This window comes from Crotalus tigris, unplaced genomic scaffold (assembly GCF_016545835.1).
Source record: "Crotalus tigris isolate CLP2741 ecotype Arizona unplaced genomic scaffold, ASM1654583v1 scf7180000024291.2576520, whole genome shotgun sequence".
NCBI classification, from domain to species: Eukaryota; Metazoa; Chordata; class Lepidosauria; order Squamata; family Viperidae; genus Crotalus; species Crotalus tigris.
The window spans coordinates 2102146-2124496 of record NW_024100464.1 but is presented as its reverse complement, the minus strand read 5'-3'; the positions used below and the strand labels follow the sequence as shown (position 1 = coordinate 2124496).

Genomic DNA, 22351 nt, shown 5'->3' with positions numbered 1-22351 from the left:
ATGGGTTAAAAAGGCTTTAGAGATTTTGTCTGATTTAATAACGAAAGAAGGATGAGAATTGACTGTTATTATAGTTGATAATTATTAGGGAGTAAACTTGTTTAGGGGTTAAAAAGATTTTATAGATGTAGAGTGATGAAATGATAGAACATGTTTTTAAAAATAGGAATTACATTATTATTTTAAATATGATAATTATTTTGAAATAGAGAGAGAATTTTTGTCTGATTTAATAATGAATGAAGGCAGAGAATTTCTTGACATTATACTTGATAAGTATTTGAAGGTGTAAACTTCATAAAAGGGCTTAAAAAGATTTTTTATAGATATAGATTGATGAAATTATAGAATATATTTTTAAAAATAGAACTGTATTTGTTGGATTTATATTGTTATTTTAAATATGAAAAATATGTTGTAAGAGCTACATGTGATAGGGAAAAAATTAGTCTTAATGATTGATCTAATATTAAGGATACCTGAAATCCCAATTAGATGTTTATTGAAATGTAACTGGAATATGACAATTGTAATTAGTAAAGCTTAAAACAGGATATAGATTATCATAATTGCAAGGTGATTGAGGATTTTTCTTTGATGGAACTTTATCCAAAATTGTATTAATTTTAATATTATTCCTTATAGAGAGGAAATTGTTTATAATTAATTTGAGCTATATGTATATGATTTTGTTCTTGAATGATTTGACACTCTGACCACCACATTGTGTCCTAAGCTTTTGTAAAAAATGGAAAAAACTAATAAAACTTTTATTAAAAAAACCCCTATTGGTTGCCACCTAGAAGCTAACAATGGAACTGCATCTACATGGAGGGAAGTGTGTAGTGGGGTGCCCCAGGGCTCTGTTCTGGGCCCAGTGCTCTTCAACATCTTCATCAACGATTTGGACGAGGGGATAGATGGGGAACTCATCAAATTTGCAGACGACACCAAGTTGGCAGGAATAGCCAACACTCCAGAAGACAGGCTTAAGATACAGAAGGATCTGGACAGACTTGAACACTGGGCACTATCTAACAAAATGAAATTAAATGGTGAAAAAAGCAAGGTTCTACATTTAGGCAAGAAAAACCAAATGCACAGGTATACTATAGGGGGTCATCTTGCTCAATAGTTGTAACTGTGAGAGGGACCTCGGAGTCCTAGTGGACAATCACCTAAATATGAGCCAGCAGTGTGCTGCAGCTACCAAAAAGGCCAACACAGTGCTATGCTGCATTAACAGAGGGATAGAATCAAGATCATGTGAAGTGTTAATACCACTTTACAATGCCTTGGTAAGGCCACACTTGGAATACTGCATCCAGTTTTGGTCACCGCAATGTAAAAAAGATGATTAGGGGACTGGAGGCTAAAGCATATAAGGAACAGCTGCTGGAATTGGGTATGTCTAGTTTAACGAAGAGAAGCACAAGGGGGGGACATGATAGCAGTGTTCCAACATCTCAGGGGCTGCCACAAAGAAGAGGGAGTCAAGCTATTTTCCAAAGCACCTGAAGGCAGGACAAGAAGCAACGGGTGGAAACTAATCAGGGAGAGAAGCAACCTAGAACTAAGGAGAAACTTCCTGACAGTTAGAACAATTAACCAGTGGAACAACCTGCCTCCAGAAGTGGTGAATGCTTCAACACTGGAAGTTTTTAAGAAGAGACTGGACAGCCATTTGTCCGAAATGGTATAGGGTTTCCTGCCTGAGCAGGGGGTTGGACTAGGTCCCTTCCAACTTTACTATTATTATTATTAACTATATAAATAGCTATGCAGCAGCCTTTAGGCCTGCTTTTGTTCTGAGTTAATAAACTTGTTTGCTGTTTCAACACTCTGCCTCGTTCAATGCCCAAAGAACCGAAGATACAACAGTGGCGATGAGGATGGGATGTGCTGTTTCACTGAGAGAGCTTGAAGTCACTAGGGGATGAGGTCAGCACAGAGCCTGACAGGAACTACGTTTCCCCCCCCCTCGGTCTGCCAGCAAGCCACGCTGGAGACCACCACATCCTAGGGCCTACACAGAAGCCAGCAGCACAAGGCATTGAACGAAGAAACAAACCACCATGGCAAAGGTCGGGAAGCTCAAAGAATTTGACATAACTCACCCAGAGAGATGGGCGTCCTCCATCTCCTGCATCAAAAATTACCTTCATGCCAACCAGGTCGCTGAAGATAGATTGAAGGCTGCGACACTCCTCTGCGTGTGCGGCCCCACCACCTTTGACATTCCAGAGAACTTGATCGCCCTGCCGCCACTCGAGTCGGTCACTTACGCGGACTTGAAAAAAAAGCTCCAAGACCACTTCGAGCCAAATTATCTGTTATAGCATGGAGGCACACTTTTGAGCAGCAGGATCAACAACCCGACGAGTCTGCAACAGAATTCATTGCCACTCTTTGTCAAGCGTCCTGACCCTGCAATTTCACAGATTTGGAAGAGAGACTACGAGACTGCTTAGTCTGCAGACTCCAGAATCGAGAGTGCCAAAAAAACCTGCTCACTAAGGAGACTTTCTTGCTACAGGAGGCCTTGAAGGAGGCCATGGCAGACGAAGCCACCGGGGGATGTTAAAGTGCTGCAGCCCTCCAAATGCATGCCAAGCACTGAAACCGTCCACCACGAGGACGCCGAGTGGATGGAAGACACCAACTCAGACTACAAAGTCGACCAGCTACAAAAGCACCTGCAGAAGGGACTGCAGCCAGCTGAGAACACAGTTCTGTTCCTTAGATGCATGGGCTGCGGAGGCCGCCATCAACACATGGATTGCTGATTGCGAACTGCAATGTGCTGGGCCTATGGCAAACCAGGCCACATGGCCATCTGCTGAGGTTGTCAGAGGGACTGACAGAGAGGTACCGGGGCCCCGGGTCAACACCGAGTAGGGTTCTGCTCCAGCCAAAGGAGCATATTCTGCACTGGTGCCCATTGCCCCCTAAAGCAGAAGCTTAGACTACAAGTCAAGTTTCAGGGAGTTCCATGCAAGATGGAATTGGACACGGGCTCAGCCATGTCCATCATTTCACAAGGAACATTCAGGCACCTATGCCATCATAGCAACAGATGGGCCAAGCTCCGGCCGTCTAATCTACTACTCACAGACTTCCAAAACTCCCGAGAGATGGTCAAAGGCAAAGCCACACTTCTGGTGGAATTCAAGGGGTTCAAGGGGCAACTAGATGTCGTAGTGGTGGAAGGCCAATGCACGAGCCTCATAGGGCTCGATTGGCTTGATGCATTGGGCATTCAAGTAACCGGCATTCACCGAACACAAGCGGCAGATCTGTCTGCAGTCTGCCAAGAGTTTGAGGATGTTTTCAGTTCTAATCTAGGGGAGTACAAGGGTCCTCCAATCGGCCTCAAGCTTGATTCTATGGTAACTCCAATACGCATGAAGCCTCATAGAGTGCCTTTCGCATTAAAACCCAAAATCGATGCAGAGCTGGATAAGCTAGTGGAAGAAGGGATATTACAGCCCGTAGACAGTGGGGTGTGGTAGACCCCCATAGTAATGCCATTGAAGGCCAATGGGGAAGTGCGAATATGCGCTGACTATAAATGCACCCTCAATAGGGCACTTCAACAGCACGCGTACCCTGTGCCATATTTTGGCGTCATTGCAAGGAGGCCGCATGTTCACCAAATTAGATTTGGCACAGGCCTATCAACAACTGCCCATGGACGAGGCCACAGCGGTAACCCAGACCATTGTCACCCATAGGGGGGCTTTTAAGGTTAAGCGCATACAGTTCTGGGTGAGTGTAGCCCCAGGGCTGTTCCAGAGAGTGATGAAGCGCACGCTCAAGGAATTCCAGGGGTTTGCCCCTACTTCGATGATGCCCTCATTCCTGGGGAATCGGTTGAGATTCTGGCTGAATGGCTTAAGGCCGTCCTTCAGCGGTTCTGTGATGCAGGACTTACTTAAACTAAAAAAAGAAAAGTGCAAGATTGGGGTAGAGTCAACCGAGTTCCTTGGTTTCTGCATCAATGCTGAAGGCATTCATCTGGCAGAATCCAAATTAAAAGAAATCCAGCAAGCCCCAAGGCCGAAGTCAAAGGGAGAGCTTCAGGCTTTCCTAGGCCTTTTGAATTTTTACCATGCCTTCCTCCCAAACAAGGCCACAGTGGCAGAGCCATTACACTGGCTCTTGGATAGACAAGCTCAGTGGCAGTGGACCAGTGTCCATGAGAGTAGCTTCCAAGCAGTCAAATCACTGCTGTCGTCAAACTCAGTTCTCACTCATTTCAATGAGCAGCTGCCTGTCTGCATTGCATGTGATGCATCCCCTTATGGGTTTGGGGCTGTGTTAAGCTACTTAATGGCTGATGGGAGGCAGAAGCCCATCATGTATTACTCCAGGACCCTATTGTCCACAGAGCTCAACTACGCACAAATTGACAAGGAGGCTCTGGCCATTGTGGCCAAAGTTAAAAAGTTCCATGACTATTTGTATGGCCGCCAGTTCACAGTCCTCACGGACCACAAGGCACTCCTAGGGTTGTTCACCACAAACAAACAGACACATCAGATTCTGTCTACTCAAATGTTGAGGTGGTCTATCTTCCTGTCATCCTACAGCTACAGGATGATTCACAAACCAGGCAAGAAAATAGGCCATGCAGACAGCCTGAGCAGGTTGCCCCTGCCACATGTGGAGCTAGATCCAGCTCTGGCTATCCAGGATTTGCCGGAATCTCACCTTCATGCTGAGGACATAGCTGCTGAGACAGCAGCTGACAAAACACTGAGTCATGTGCTAAACTGGGTACACACAGGATGGCTGGACAAATGTCCAGGGCCTGAATTTCAGAGTTTCTTCATGAGAAAAGATGAGCTTTCAGCTCATAAGAGGTGCATCCTTTGGGGAAGTAGGGTCATAGTCCTAAGCAAGTTAAGGCCTAGGGTCCTAGAGTCTCTGCACAAAGGTCATCCGAGAATAGTCCAAATGAAGGCACTTGCAAGGAGCTACCTTTGGTGGCCAAGGCTAGATAAAGCCATCGAGGCCCAAGTACATGGTTGCTACACATGCCAGCAATCCAAACTGGAGATGTCGCAAGCCCCTGTCCACCGATGTTTGATCACCAAGCTGGACAGGCTGCACCCCAACCAGGTTGCCTCGGACTCTGCTCAGCCAAAGGCACCTTGGAATTTGCAAGTGGGTGACTGGGTTTGGACCCAGAATTACGGGCAAGGGGCTTTGTGGGTGGCAGCTATGGTTGTTAAGGTGTCGGGACCACTCTCTTATGAGGTGGTCCTGGAAGATGGATGAGTCATTTGCCGGCACATTGACCAGCTGCATCGGAGGCTAGCGAAACAGTTGCTGGCTCAGGCCTCTCAAGAGGGCCACATGCAAGGGCCATGCGACAATGGCCCAATAGAGGAGCTTGCACGCTCCAACAGAACTCTTACTCAAGGAGACGGGGAAAAGTCCGTAGGAGAGCTTCCCCCGGACAGACAGAGAGTATCTGCTGAACAGGACCAGCAAACTGCACTGAGGAACAGCCCTGCAGACTTTGCTGCACGATTGGACTTTGGTTTGGGCCAACTGGGACTGGCCAGCCAAAGTGACCCGAGTCAACCTGACTTCATTAGACCTCAGAGTTCTGGTCTACCCAGCTGAGCAGGCGAGTGGGTAGACCGGGAGATCCCTGCACTCCCTAGATGTTCAGAACAGTCAAGAAAGCCACCTAAATATCTGTAGGACTATGTCCAGCAATCGAGAGTTTGAGCCATCTAGGGGAAAGAGGTGTAATATATTGGCCACAACTGTTTTAAATCACTTGCTTAATGTCTGACCTATATTGCTGTATTGTTTAACAGTTGCTATTACTGAAAGCCAGACTGGCTGTTTCCAGGCTGATAATGAGGTTTGGGGCGGGAAACTGTTACTTTAAACCTATTGGTTGCTGTAAAGATGCTAAGAAAAAGAGTCAGGCATTTCTTGAGCAGAGGTTTGAAGCTGCAGGACACAGCTTGACAAACTCTGAGTTTATTGCTTCTTATTTACTTTTTACATACATAGGCTTTTACATTAAATGCTGACATTTTACATTCATAAATTTAACCTTTATATGCTGACATAAAGTTTCTTTATTGGAAAATTCCTTCATATAAGCAACTATTTTCTAGTAACATATTACCTGTTCAAAGACCAGGTAAAGACAAATACAGATAGATCAGAAGGAGAAAGAACTAACAGAGGCAGGAAGAGATAAGAGGGAACTTAAGCATATTATTTATTTAGGTAGGTAAGATATTAAGTCAAAAGGGGATGACCTTTTGGCTGCTTCCTTGGGACAAAGGGTATCAAAAGGTTATGAGGTTTGTGGGGGGGGGAGCATGGCAGTTTCCTGCGCGTGCAGTTTTCCCCACATCTCACTCTTCTTTATTTTATTAGTGAAGACATCATCTTAAGCTGGAGTAGTTAGTGGGTCTTAGTTTAGTATGGAAGATTGTAAGACATCTTACTAAGTAAAGAGAAAAGACATTGAAATAAACAACAACAGCTGATAAGGATAGCAACTATTATAATGAGATATTGAACAATCTTTCCAAGAAGGCCAATGGGAAGCCATGACCATAGAGCACTCCACCAATTTCCTAAGGTATCAATTTTTAAATCAGAAGCCAAGTTATGTAAAACATTAATTTGCTTTTGAATAACACCAGATTGATCAAAAAGATTGAAACAACACATAAAACTGAAGCTGGGACACACACAGGTATAAGACAGGTAGAGAGTAAATTTTCCATGTCATATGATTCAGAAATACAAAAGTCTTTCACTTGTGTTACATTAGCTAATTGCACCCAAAATTATATTTCATCCGTGATTCTAAAGGATGAGGTGGGAGAGCTTCAGCCCCCACGCAGCAATTAAGAAGGAAAGAGAGGCAAAGAATGACTAAGGAATTTGCAGTCAAAACCGCAAATATGGCAGCGCATAAATTCTCTGGTGTAGGTTCTTTTCCCTATTGCCTCAGAACCTCCTGCGCTTTGGATGTTAGGTTCTTCACATCGCCCCAGGTCGTTGGCCAACTGCGATGGCGAGAGTGAAAGGGACATTGTGCTGTCTGAAGAGTCACCTGCTTTATTTTGGGTTCTGGATTTGATGCCATGACATCTTTGGCTGGTCACACACACCAGGCTGGAATCCAGAGATGGCTTGTAGGAGCAAGCACAGAGCATAGCCTCGACCCCAAATTAGGAAAGGAATTGGACCTAACCAGGTTTTTTCAGGCAATTGCCGATAATATACCAATGGATTAGGAAACACAGCTTTCTGCTGAAAGTAATGCTGGTACGCAGTAGTGTTTTGAAAAGAAATATTTAGCTGTTTTAAAGTTATTAAGACTTTATTGATTTGATGCAAATTAGGTACCCTTGATCCCTCTTTTTTTTTTTTTTTGTGAAGGCAGTCCTTAAAGGACCGATGCATATGTGAGAAACAAAGGATAGCTGCTATAAAGTTAAAAACAAAGCCATAAGATTGGGGTTGATCCTGGGCATGATGTAAGCACCTGTAAGATTAAAAATAAGTTGGCACACATAATGAGAATCAGAGATTAAGTTAAAAGTCTGTTGAGAAAAGGTGTGGAAAGTTAAAATAGCAGCAGAAGAGATAAGTTATTCTGAAAATAAAATTGAAAATCAAATTTTGGGATAGGAATAACAATATTAAATAAATCAGTCCCATTTCAAAGACAAGCTCGATTGTGTCCTAAGGTTATTTCAGCAACAGCCTGGATAAAAGATAAAACATTTTGGGATGGGATAAGTAAATCCATTCAATACACTATACTTTTTTGTGCTTCTAACACAGTAAATACTCCTTTAAGTAGCCTACTAGTAAGAAATATCAAAAGTGTTAAGTGACAATTCCTAGGTTGTTTTCCTTTGGTCAATAAGTTAAATTCCAAGTTAATCAAAGATGGAAACAAATTTCTATTAAGTAGGTTAAACATTTACAAAACTTAAGTAAAACAATTCAGAGTTATTTCTTTTGGTTGATAGATAAAGATTTTGCCAGCTGAAACTGCAAGAGCGGGGATTAAATTTCATCTCCATTTGCAAACTGGAATTCTAAGCAGAGAGGGAAAAAAAATTAAAACGAACAGTCCCCCCCCTCTTTCTTTTGGTCTCTCTTGCTCTTAAAGCAACACAGCAAGTTGAAAAACAAAAAAGACAGGAAATTTTTTTTTTGTCACAAACTTCTCACTACTACTTTTTGATAACAAAAACTGGAGTGTTCCATGGACTAGTGGAAGGGGCAATGTGTTTGGCTTGTAATTGTTCTTGAACAAGAATTTTTAAGGCCTGTAATTTGTACAGAGGAAGAGGCCATTGTTCCACCCAAACAGGTGTAGTAGTTAACCAAGTTAAGGGTAAGGTAAACATTTTATTCATTGAAGGTGATGGTAGCCTCCCATTTACTAAGCAAGTCTCGTCCCCATAGGTTGACATGAATGTCAAGAATGAAAGGACGAAGTTGAACAGTTACAGTAGAATTGGGAAGACTTGCAGAAAGAAATTGTGTATTTTGTTGTGCACCTTGTTGCCCTCCTACACCCCAGACACTAGGGCATGGGTCAGTGGGCCAAGATGCAGGCCAATCTTTAGCTGAAATTACTGAAACATCAGCACCTGTATCAATTATGCCCTCAAAAGGCTTACCCTGAAAAAAGACTGTCTGACAGGGTTGCTGGGTGGTGATTGGGGTGGTTAATGCAATTACAATGGGATCCGTGGAACTAAACCCGCCGTCCCCTTGATCCCTATCAAGACCCCCTGCAGGGACAAAATAGGGCAAATGGAGTAATTGTGCAGGACTAGTATTGCTTGGCAAAGTCTGTGGCATGTTAATTCATAATTGAATAAAGATGACACCTGTATAGTCAGAATCAATTACTCCAGGTATTACAAAAATTCCCTTTTTTCCCATGCTAGATCGAGGCAAAATTAATCCAACATATCCAGAAGGGAGAGGTCCAGAAAGTTGTGAAGGAACTACTTGTACTTCTCCTGGAAATTTGAAACACACTTCTTGTTGGATAGTTAAATCTATCCCAGCACTCCCTCTAGTGGCTGCAGGGGTATTATTAATTGTTGATGGAATTACTGAAGGGTCTCTGTTTGGACCGGGGCCAGAGACCGGCCTGCTTTGAAGTTTCCCGACTGGCATTCATCAGCCCAATGAAATCCCTTATTAAACTTAGGGCATTTTGTTTTTGGACGCCTCCCAGCCATATTTTTAAATGATCGGGAGGCATACCTTCCTCCTTCAGGATTTCTGCAATCCTGTTTAAAGTGTCCAATTTTACCACAATTATAACATTTCCCCTGAGGTTTTGTAAGAGCTGCAGCTAAGAGATTAGTTTGAAAAGAAACAGTTCCTATGTCCTGACATGCTTTGATCATTTCTGCTAAATCTGGTTGAGCTCCCAATCCAATAATGGCCTGTTTACATTCAGTGATGGCATTTTCTTTAGCCAATTTCATAAGCAATTCAGCTTGGGCATCAGGATTATCAATCTGTCGTTTCAAGGCATCTTGCAGATGGTTAATAAAATCTGCATATGGTTCATTTGCCTTTTGACAAATATTTGAAAATGCTTGAGATGGTTTCCCAGTTATAGGAACTTTTCCAAAAGCTTTGTAAGCACATTCAGAGGATATTTGAAGAGTAGCTATAGGCAAAACAATTTGTGCATCCACTGGAGTGTAATCACCAGAGCCATATAACTGCTCTGGAAGGTAAGCACCTCCAGAAGTTGCAGCTGTTAATGCACATTGATGTCTAAACTCACTATCCCATACCACATACTGAGCTAGTGTTAATAACATACGAATTGTTGTTTTCCAATCTTCTGGTACCAAAACATGATTCCTCATTGTTGCTTCTAACATACCTTGCACATATGAACTACCTAACCCAGTATCTCTTATACCCTTACGCAATTCTGTTAAGATTGCATAAGAAAGTGGTCGATATTCAACCACTGGGGCTCCATTCACATCTACCTGCCCAGTCAAATGTACAGGACAAACTGAGAGCATATCTGCTATTTCCTGCATATCTCCCTCTCCTTTCGCCATTTGATTTTCTAATACATGGTGAATGGAAACATAAGATCTAGAATTCTTTTGTTCTGAAGGTGTCACATCCATCGTGGAAAATACAGGAGCTGATGGAACTGAAACTTTTTCATGATCAAAACCTGGAGAGGGAGTAGAACTTAATTGTACTGCATCAGCCCCATATTTTTCCATTGCATGGCGACATTGATGCCAACAATGCAAAACATCCACTGAGGCTCGGGGTTACTGATGAAGGGTGTTACCTATTCTTTCCCAATCCTTAAGTTGGAGTGTCCCCCTTTCAGGATACCAAGGACAGTTTTTTCCTACCTCACTCACTAGCTTCCTAAGCTCCCTTTCAGGCATTGTCATGCCTGATTTGTGTAAGAGAAACTTTAACTCTCTTACATGTTTTTGCTGATGGTGAGATATATCTCAGCCCATACTTACAGTTTGAGAAATCTCGTAGGATGAGAAGACGAGAAGGTGCACCAAGGGGTGTGTTCCAGACGACTGTAAATATGTTGGTTGCTGCTGGTCCCTGTTCAGGCGCCAGTTGTAATGATGCTAAGAAAAAGACTCAGGCATTTCTTGAGCAGAGGTTTGAAGCTGCAGGACACAGCTTGACAAACTCTGAGTTTATTGCTTCTTATATACTTTTTACATACATAGGCTTTTACATTAAATGCTGACATTTTACATTCATAAGTTTAACCTTTAGATGCTGACATAAAGTTTCTTTATTGGAAAATTCCTTCATATAAGCAACTATTTTCTAGTAACATATTACCTGTTCAGAGTTCAGGTAAAGACAAATACAGATAGATCAGAAGGAGAAAGAACTAACAGAGGCAGGAAGAGATAAGAGGGATAAGCATATTATTTATTTAGGTAGGTAAGATATTAAGTCAAAAGGGGATGGCCTTTTGGCTGCTTCCTTGGGACAAAGGGTATCAAAAGGTTATGAGGTTTGTGTGGGGGGGGGGAAGCATGGCAGTTTGATGAGCGTGCAGTTTTCCCCACAGGTTGCCACCTAGAGGCTAACTGTATAAATAGCTGTGCAGCAGCCTTTAGAACTGCTTCTATTCTGAGTTAATAAACATGTTTGCTGTTTCAACACTCTGCCTCATTCAATGCCTAAAGAACCGAAGATACAACAGCCTTTTCTGTAACATTCTGCCTTCCTGAGTTTATTTTTCTAGCAGTGCTGGATATATACAGCAGATTCATGCACTGTCCTTCAGCAAAGTGGGGAAAGTTTACTTACTAGTATTATATAGAAACCTGTATTAATTATACACACATATAGGCAGGCATTTGTATTACAAGAGAGGAAAATATGCGGATTTTATGTATGCTTCTAGCATTCAGATTACAGCAAGAAATCCTAATATAAATAGAAATGATTGTAGTAATTGTGGGGAGGCTAAACCAGATATTATTAGAAATCCTAATGGCTTGCATTAAATAGATTTAAAGAAGAGTAAATGCATTTGGATCAGGATTCTGCATAGCTTTTCAAACATCTGTGAGTTTCTTCCTTGATCACCACAATTATTTTCCCCAAAACTATCAGACAAAAAAGGCAACAAAGATTATTTCAAAAAAGAAGTATGGGATGCTGGTTATGTAAACAATGCAATACAAATAGTCCTTGACTTATGACCACAATTAATCCCAAAGTCCCACTGCTAAGCAAGGCAATTTTTAAGTCAGTTATGCCACATTTTATGACTTTTCTGCCATAGTTGTTAAGTGCATCACTACAGTTGTTAAGTGAATCATACAGTTGTTAAATGAATCTGGTTTCCTCCATTTACTTTGCTTGTCAGAAGCTCCCTAGGAAGGTTGCAAATAACAATCCCAGGACTCTGGGACCCTGCAATCATAAGTACATGTCGGTTGCTAAGCATTCATAACTTGATCCCGTGACTGTGGAGATGCTGCAACAGTTGTAAGTGTGAGAACTAATTTTATGCCATCTTTTCAATGCCATTGTAACTCATTAAATTAATGGTTATACATTGAGGAATACAATACTCCAAAATTATCATTAGGAACAACTTGGAATCTAAAGATACAATGGGTTAATCTTGAGCTCAATATTCACAAGTTTGTTAGATGTAGCAGGAGAATATACAGAAAGACAACTGTGCCAAAATTATGCACAAATATAAGATTTCAAACAACTCAAAGAGAACAGAAAGTCCAGTAGGTAGAATTCCATGTGAAACATATAAGAATTAATAGCCTCATCCTAAATTGTGAAAGGAAACTTTAAAGAGATTTTTTGGTGCATAACTAAAGCTGTTTAAATGAGAGATATCCCATATCAAAATCAAAATAAAATGGAGATGCTTCACTGCCATATCAAATATATATATATATATGTTACAGCTCATGTGATAGTTTAACTAATCCTTTATGATTAAGCCATTTTTTTCTATCCAGGGTTTAGATTAGCCAATTTACAGCTTACATAGCTGAAACAAACATTCTTTCAATTGAATTACATACTTCTTGTTTTTCTTCTTCTTCCTCATTTTCTCTTCTTCTTTTCCTGTTTTATCTTCTTTATGAAATGTGTTTCTATGCAGGTTGGTTTTCTAGTCCAACCTCCTGCTCAAAGCAGGAAACCTTATACCATCCCAATCAAACGATTGTACAGTCTATTTTTGAAAAATCTCCAGAGATGTGATTAAAAAACTCATGCCAAGGTTTATGTGATTAAAAAACTCATGCCAAGGTTTATTCCTATCAAATTCATAGAGGTTATTATATAGTATTCTGTCTTTGACATTCAGTGGAATTAAGTTATATCACCTGGCATTTATGCTTCTTATAAAAGTCATGTGTAGTTGTGGCATTAAGTCTAATTTTAGGCACTTAATTTCTTTCTCTATCAGTATGTTTCTTTATAGTATTTTCCCTGAAAGATTGAAATAATTTTGATAATACAGCATGATTCTGATGTGATTTGTAAATAATTTCACTTAGATTCAGCTGTAGTTTTCTAAGTAACATTCTTCAATCCTCATCAAATTCATTCTTTTTTTTAGATACCAAAATAAGGGGATCAGTTGCTTTCTTTATCCAAGATGAAATTAGCAGCTCCAGGAGCTCTGATCTCACCACAGAATTATGAGTGGAGTTGAAAATTCTTTTCAAAGTTTATTAATGGTTTTAGCTGTCTGATTATATCATTTTTTATTATTTCATATCAGATCCTGTTGTATTCAGGATACTACATGAACACTTGAATTGCTATTATAGTATGAAACAGATTTCCATGCACTTCACTTTTTAGTAAGTGCTTTATTCAAAATACAGATTTTTTTAAAAAAAATGATGCTAAGAACAATCCATGATACTCCCTCTACTTGTCCAAGATGTTATATATGAAGCCAACATTTCCAGAAAATCTTAATGTATCCTTTTAAGAAAGCCTCATGCTCCATTATAAAACAGTCAGTTTTGTTGGGGATCTCAAGCATCTCCTTCATTGTATTTTGGTTTCTGAGGATAATTTTTCTCACAATTGATAGTAGTGTGAGTATTTTTGTACCACAATAGCACAAGTTGAGGATACATAGTTGAGCATCAACCTCTTTCAAAAGTTATTTGAAAGAACAAATCTTACCTTTACTGAGTCTATCATGGTGAGATACTATAGCAAGAGTCTCTTATGCGTTAAGCTAGCCAAGATCTTTAGACCTCCCTGCATTTCATAACCATGAAATGATCTAACCTGACCCAACTTTATATAAAATATGTGAATGGAATATTTCCAATCCTTGTTTTCAGAGTACATCAAGATTGCTGACTTTGGCAGAAAACTGACATTGTTAAAGTACTGAAGAAGTTTGCTTTATATGAATTGTTAAACCCTTTTTCATGTCACCAGTACTGACAATTTGTGGAAAGAGACCATTGACATGACACAGGACTTTAGATTGTTATGGGGAAAATGCCCACTTAAATTAGGAATCAGAGTAATTGGACACAGATGTTATCTGCCTCCTTTTCCTCCAGGCTTCTCAGGCAGTTTCAGTTTGCCTGTGCCTTCTATTTGCAATTCAAAATCCCTCACAGCAAATGTCTGTAAGGAATGGTAGAATAGTACTTGTTGCCCACATTCCCCCAGTTTTCCCCATCTACAGGTGAACAACATAGTAGAGGGAAGAAGCAACACGATAATATGCAGCCAATCTGGGATATAATGATCAAGTGACAATGTTTTATACCTTTGACAAGATTTACAAACAGCACAACAAGTTCCAAAGCAAGGACATCCACTCATTGTATAAACACATATATGTATCCCTATTAGGAAGAAGAGAAATTCAATGAATAAAATCACATTTATTCATGCCCATATGGATGAATATACATGATAGTAATCTATGTTCTAGGCTCTCTCCTTGGACTTGGGCTTTAGCTACTTCTTCCAGACAATATGCCTGCTTGTAGATCAATGCAATATCAGTCTCAGTACAGTGATATTGATTAATCCAAACACAACAAGAATAATTCATTAATTTGCATGCTTCCCCTTGTTGGGGCCAATAAATAACCTAGGGCCATTCTGTTTTCTACAGTAAGATGGCAATATCCTCTGGCACTGCAGAGTGTATCAGTGACAACATAAAAATGCAATCTCTACTTCTATACAAACATCCATGATAGCATTCTGTATCTCATACACTTCTAGTTTTGGCAGTAAAATTCTTAGTATATATCCACCAACATTGTGTCTCATCCAGGGTTTTTTCTATAGGCTGTGTGAACAAAAGGCAATGGGGGGGGGAAGGGCACTAATCTTGTTATGGTAAGTCAAATCAACTACTATATACCCCAGAAACCAGCTTTCTTCAAAATTATCAGGTAGCATCTTATAAGCATATTCTCCACAGATCCAATAATAGACTGGTTTGAAGTGACATAATACTTGTGATGATGAACAGGAGGCTTATCTGGGGCTTTCAACTTCCACAGGAAATATGCAATGAAGATTCACAGTCGATGAAGATTCTTAGTCATCCAGGTAGATTCCAGAGGAAAGCATGACATGCCATTTGTCCAAATTAATTACTGTGATAGTCAAATAAGATTGTTAATAACATCACCATATAATTTTCTAAATAATTTTTTATTAAAAAAATTAGAAAGAAAGAAGAAAGGAAGGAAGGAAAGAAAGAAGAAAGAAAGAAAGAAAGAAAGAAAGAAAGAAAGAAAGAAAGAAAGAAAGAAAGAAAGAATAGTGAGTGTGTGGAGGGGTTAGAGAGAGAATAAAAAGAAAGAAGTTTCTGATTTCCATTGAGGTAATTATAATTACAAAATTGTCTCTTCTTTGTGATTACATACAACATCCCTTATGATTATGAGTGTAATCTTTAGAACTAGAAGTCTCTGTAATATTAACAAATATGAATACTAAATGCCAAAACAAGGATTATCATTCAACAGTATAGGAAAGGCCTATTTTAGGGCCACTTGTTACAGTGGTTCCAGCAGGTGTAATGTCTGTAAAATCATCATAAACATGAGTGGTTCACATAGGTTCCAAAGGGTACCACCAGAAAAAGCCTCCCTGGATTACCAGAGGTATGGTTTTGGTGGATACAGAACTTGGGAGTAGTTACCAGACTGGGGACAAGTATTGGACAGAAGAGCTTAATTTGAAACAGCTTCAATCAAGAGAACTTTTCTTAATCTGTCAATAACATCTCCATTATCTGTACTAATTGTGAGGGATTTTTTTACAAGCAGGCAACTTTTTACTGAGCATGAAAGTGATCAGTTTGAGAATGGTAGCAGATGAGTGAGTTGCAGATTACAGATCCAGCTTTATATGACACAACAGAAATGTGTAGAGCAGGAGGTATTCTCTTTCTGCATTATCATGAGTTTTCATTTAATTAATTCTTTAAATTCCTAAAATCATTTTGGACTATAGGTAATTCTGTAATATATGAGCTCAGATTGGGAACAACAAACAATTCCACTCCCATCCTCCAGCATATGAAATTGTACTGTCATATCTTAAGCTGATGAGCATATCCTTGAAAATAAGGGTTTTATGCTATCTGAGGCACTTATCTTGCCCTGTTTCATATTTGAGCTACAGAATCTCTGTAAATTAGCATTTCAGTAATTCATTCTTACAAAATATATATTAACATCACTTTTTTTGCCTTTTTTGTCTGTAAAAAGTCAAGAACAGTATGAACTGTCTTTCAAAATTTCAAGAAGAGTTTGGACAGTCATTTGTCAAGAATGGTATAGGGCCTTGGTGGCGGACCTATGGCACACGTGCCGCTGGTGGCATGCAGAGCCCTCTCTGTTGGCACTTGCACCACCACCCCAATCCTAGGCCTTCAGCTAGGTTTTATAAAACCTTTTTACTTTAGGCCTCTGACGCCGTGTGCAAAAAGAAAAGGTTCAATCAATCAATCAATTTCAACTTCTCCCGGGAAAAAAAAGATCTCGCAAAGTTGGAATTGATTGATTGAATTTTTTAATTCCATCCAGTCTGCCATTACCACCACAGCCATGCCCACCCAATGGGCCTTGCCCACCCAATGGGCCACATCCACCCGGCACCTGATGATACATAAGTAGGTTTTGGGTTGCAGTTTGGGCACTCGGTCTCTAAAAGGTTCGCCATCACTGGTATAGGGTCTCTGCTCGAGAAGGGGATTGGACTAGAAGACCTCCGTGTTCCCTTCCAAACCTGTTATTCTATGTTCTGTGATGCTATATATAAAATAAGTTTGATTTTGCCTTTTAAACAGCTACATTTTACAGCAGGTTTAAAGTCAAAATATATCCTGCTTGCTTTTGCTCTCTGTAGCAAGATGTGCAAGTTTACTTCTGATGTTGGGGCTGATTTATAGAAAAATTGAAACCTTAGGATGGAAGATTGTTCTTGAGAGCTTGCTTCTTGAGAAGTTTTTAGATTTATGACTAGAAGTTTAGTATCCCATGTAAAAGCTCAAGCTTCAAAAAAGATTCCACATTAGTTTTTATTTATATATATTGAAACTTGACATTTGGTGATCTATGCCCATGTCTTGTAAGTTCAGAGGCAGTACAGTTTTTAACTATTAAAAAGCATCATGTAACCACCTTTCCTTTCACTTTCCCATCCCCTTTAGCCTCCCATCTTGGTCATAACTTTGAGATCTTATTAATAGGTACCTTTTTTGTTGTTTTTTGTCTTTTTTTCAAATTTACTCTAGGTATCAAACTGGTTTGGAAATAAACGAATCCGGTACAAGAAGAACATAGGTAAATTTCAAGAGGAAGCCAATATTTATGCTGCCAAAACGGCTGTCACTGCTACAAATGTGTCAGCCCATGGAAGCCAAGCTAACTCACCCTCAACTCCCAATTCAGCTGGTTAGTTTTTTTTTTCTTTTGGGTTGTTATTGTTCTTTTTTCCAGTGGGGTTTTATTTTCTTTTAGTATAAATGTATGTTTCTTGTTTTTCACTTTGAGTTCCTATTTGATTAGACAATTTTGTTCCTGTCCGTTTTTTTGTTCCTAAAGGCAATATAGGCTCGCTACATACTTACAATGCAATGTATTGAGTAACATTTTGTCTATGTACATTTGTCTGTACATTTTGTTTCTGATGCTGTCAGAAAAAATGTTGGCTATGTGCATTTTATATGTTTCAATAGTAGAGAGATGAGGTAACTCTAAATTTTCATTTGGGGGGGATGAAAAACAAAAGTTTCTTTTGTGGAAGACACATTAGTGAACAAAATATAACATTTACTTTGATGGTGCTGTGGCTCAAGATGTTTTCAGTCAGTCTGTCTAGGTGTATATTGTATGGACTTATAATTTGCTAGTCCTTGATACTCTTGGGGCACTACTTTGCAAAGCCATTGACCTAAGGACTGATCCATACATTTTATATATTGAAATGTGAAAAATGTCATCATACATGCAGTTGGAAAATATAACATAGGATCTGCTGTGAATGATTTAAAATCTGAAGTAAACAAAACTTGAATTTTAATGTCTTTTTCCTACCAGAAACTCTGTCCATAGTATTATTTTTCCCCAAGTCAGTGTGGCTAGACGATAAACCCATCCCAAATGAAAATCAGTGACCTGCATCTTCCTCTTGAAGACAAATCACTAAGTGAGAATTTGGAAGTGCCATTGCAGATTGAGTCCTTGTTCACACTTCATTTTTGATGAGGGAGAGCAGCTTTGAGTCCACCCTCTGAGCATTTAACTACAATTCCCTTTCTTTGGAAAACTGATTCCTTATGTGACATGGGAATAAAGTTAGAAATTCTGCTACATATTTGCATTGTGTAAGTTGGTACTTCACATTTGTTTGGTAGTCTTGACTTTGCAGTTGCTTAATGTAAGATGGGAGTTGTGCCTGACATGGCCACTGGTGACCACTGACAAATGGTCAGCTTTGTTGTTTCTGGCATTTACCTGCCATAATAAGGCAAACATGGAAAATCACAAACTTCATACTCGACAAGTGACAAGAATGTTCTCGTTACTTTCAAAAATAAATATGTTTTGCCTTATAAGTGCCCCCTTTAATTTGTGGGTTAAGGTCTGTAATTTACTGATGTTGTATAAGAGATGGCTGTTTTTATTAGTTCTGCCTTATGGATAGCATTGTTTAAAATGGCTTATCTTTTGCCTTGGCAAAATCATAAAATTTCACAAGATCATATTTCATGACTTGATTCACAAAAAATGCATGTTGAAGAAAGGACAAGACCACTTGCATGCTGAAGAATGGAAATATTTTTGTCTTTTTCCTAAATTCATACTTGTCTAGAATATAACAAAAAAATTGGAGCAGCTTTATCTATTGATTTCTGTACACAGATATGATGTTTTACCTGCACTGAAACACGCAAAGTGTGAATAGAGCAGGTGTCTACCGTATAGATCCAAGGTAGCTTTGCTATGCATAGCTTTTGCTATGCAAAATGAATGACATTATATTATTTTAAGCAGAAGTTGTATATTACATTTTATCTTGCTTGTAATTATTTATAACTATTCTGACTTAATTGGAAGTTAAGAAGTTCTGTAGAAGTTAAGCAGAAAAATGCATTATTAATTCAATCTATTCTAGACCAACACTTCTATTTGTTCATGACTTTTGATCAAAATAATCTAAAATCTTTTAAGCCATGTAGGAAAAAAAGCTTAGCAAGAGAATTGGAGATAATGTGCTGCCAACATATGCTTTATGGAAGTGCTCTGCAGTGTTTCTGCCACATGATCACTCCCAGGCTAGAAAGAGAATCCAGGAAAATCAGAGGCATTATCAGCAGATACAGGAGATGAATAAAAAGGGCAGAGTCAGAATCTTAAAAACAATAACAACACAAAAGGGGAGAAGTTAGATTTGGTGATCAGTTTTTTAAACAGTATTTTATCAGATATGTGAGGGTAATCACATACAAATTAGAAAACTAAGTAAACGTTATGAAGAAAGAAATGTTCTTTAAACATGAAAAACATTATGTATATTTTTATTCTTTGGTGATATAAAAAACCTTGAAACATAGAAATCCTTGAACAAATGGCATTCAGGGAATTGCTGCAATAAATGGAATTACTGATTTGTCAGTATTAGTATTATATATTACATAAGGAATAAGTTTCATTTTAAGAGCTATAGTGCTATGGCTGAATATAGTTAGCTGAATACTGGCTGGATGAATACAATACTTAGAGAAGTTATAGATTATGAAATATGCCTTAAAATGTGCATTAATACCTGCAAATATTATGTTAGCAAAATAATTACAAAATTTAAACTTCTTAAATTTTTGTGGAACCTAATGGCTAATTTTACATACATTTCAAAAATTGTAGACTCCATTTGTACACAAGTTAAAAATGCAATTGATATACTTTATATGAATTTAAATTTTTAAGGAAGAGTTGTCTGTGTGTATGTGTGTGTGTGTGTGTGTGTGTGTGTGTGTTAGGTCTACTCACACCTAAAAAGGTTTCTTTTTTATAGCAGATGTAGCCTCTCAAATTCAGATTTTTTTTTGTACAAGTTTTGAGAAAGTCTTCAATTCTTAATAAAATCTCTTTTTGCAAGTATTCTTACTGACAATAAAAGCAAGGACAAATATGGACAAAGAAAAACAAATTAATTAATAATTGTCCGAGACATTAATTACACAGGAGAGTTTCTTGGCAATATTTTTGTCCATTTTATTGTAGTATGTTAGTTAGAAATGGTTCTCTTATTTAGGGATCAGCCTGATAACCAAGTGATTGGGCCACACGAGTCTTATAAATTCTCATGCCACATAACCCTTAGTTGATCTTAGATGGCCAGAAAATTATGTAGAGCTGGGAAAGAGGGAGTTGCTTCATTTCTTGCTTGCTCAATTTGCAAAGCTACTTTTAGTTTTCTTGAAGGTTATGTGGCATCCTCAATTTTCTTTTGAATCATAGCATTTAACAAAACAAACCAGGCATGTGATCTTCCTGGTTATTTGCCCATATTCCCCTCTGCTATCCTACTTGGCTAAACTAAAACTCTCCAGCCAGAGTCTTCTCCTTTCTATTGTTTCTTTAACTCTTCTATTTTTCCTGTTCTTTTGATTGTGCCTGTTTTGTTTCCTCTTTCTCATTTCCATTACAGTTTCCTTTTTTCTCCAGTTTTGACAAACACCAGCACTGACTCTCATCTTACTGCTGTGGAACTTCTCTGTTCTCCTCCTTCCCTCCCACAATGTAAATCAATCACTCTTTGCAAACTGCTTTTTTCACCTAATACAGGTGCACTTAATACAGCCTCTTTTTTACCCGCTGAAAAACAAAAAACAGTTAATTTCTTAATCAGTTAAATGAAATGGACAAAAATGAGACCTCCTTATTTAACCTTTTCTGAATTGAATTGGATTTGCCTCCTTAATATTCATATTTTTTTCCATTTGACATAGTTTTGACACCTGTTACTTGTACAGCTATTGAGAGAGGCTGGGGTATAATAAAAGAGAGGCAAAGTAAATGCAGTGGAATTTATTTCAAACTAAATAATAAAGGGAAGAGTAATTATCAACACATTTCATGGAATCAAACATTGGAATGGGCTACTTAACTTTCTGCTCAGTGCAGAATCCCAGTGAAGACATTCCAGGTTAACTAGGCACTGTGTGAGTACATCCAGTGAAGAAAAGTCCACTATCATTCTGGGTAATTGGTTCCACTATCAAACTGCTCTTAAAGAAGCTTTTTGTAACAGGGGTGTCAAACTACCGGCCCGTGGGCTGGTTGCATCATACAGAGGCCGCGCCCACTCTAGCTCCAGCAATGCAAAAAAAAGTCACGATACATTGTGACATGTCACGTGACGTAGTGAGTTTGACACCTGTGTTTTAGAACCTGCCTCCCTGTCATTAAATCCTTATTTAAATATAGACATGCTATTTATTAATGTATTTTATTGGTTTACTCTTAATGCAATCAGTTTATTGATTTCTGAAATTTCAGCCGGTTGAAGAACTGCATGTAATTACCCTATGTTCTATCCAAAGTCATTCCAATTGAATTCAACTAGTATCCTCTTAGGAACAGTCTAAGACATTTTCTCAGGTATTCTGATGACATTTAAAAAAAACAAAACTATCCATCCATGTCATTTTCTGAATGTTTTCTCTCCTCCCTGCCAATTTGTGCAGATACTCATTCCTTTTCCCAAAAGAGAGGGGGGATTTCTGTAGGTTTTAAAACTCACATTTTTACTTTATATTGCTGTTTTGTAGCAAGAATACAAACACATCTACTATTGGGACCATCTCTAGTTTTTCTATCTAAAAATAAAGCATTAAGGCCTGGTTCTTCCCCAGACACTAGGGACAGTTGAGTGAAAGTCTGTTTTGACTGTTTTGTTTTGTTTGTATTTTATATTTATGTAATGTCAATGTTTAAAATTATATAGTTTAAGGGATGGTCCTTTTAATTTATTGGGTTTTTTTATGCTACCCAGTCATATAGTTGAGTTGGGGAGCATTATAAATCTTATCTCTGACACACACACATTTTAAGCTATCCAACTCATAGTGACTCTGGGAAGTATGCAAGTTAAAGACAACATCCAATACAATAAATATCTAAAAGTAAAAACCAGGGACTAAAACACTAATACACCGATAAAAAATGGAAAGAAGGACACATAACTAAAGCTGATTATCAGCAGACAGCCAGAACATACAAAGATGAAGTCAGGAAACAAATGCTAA

At 38.8% G+C, this 22351-nt stretch overlaps 1 protein-coding gene across 7 annotated transcripts in view; it reads left to right on the top strand.

The window, feature by feature from the left end:
* The window catches only part of PBX1 (PBX homeobox 1), a 579370-nt gene that overhangs the window by 402322 nt on the left and 154697 nt on the right, over positions 1-22351 (top strand). For 6 of the 7 annotated variants that reach the window (XR_005554387.1, XM_039324024.1, XM_039324022.1 and 3 more), the window contains exon 6: positions 17333-17492. Coding sequence is in view for 6 of the 7 variants with exons in the window: in XM_039324024.1 (XP_039179958.1) it covers positions 17333-17492 (160 nt within the window). In the remaining variant the exon portion in view is untranslated. The remainder of the gene's footprint in view (positions 1-17332; positions 17493-22351) is intronic. The other variant, XM_039324020.1, reaches the window with a different exon arrangement.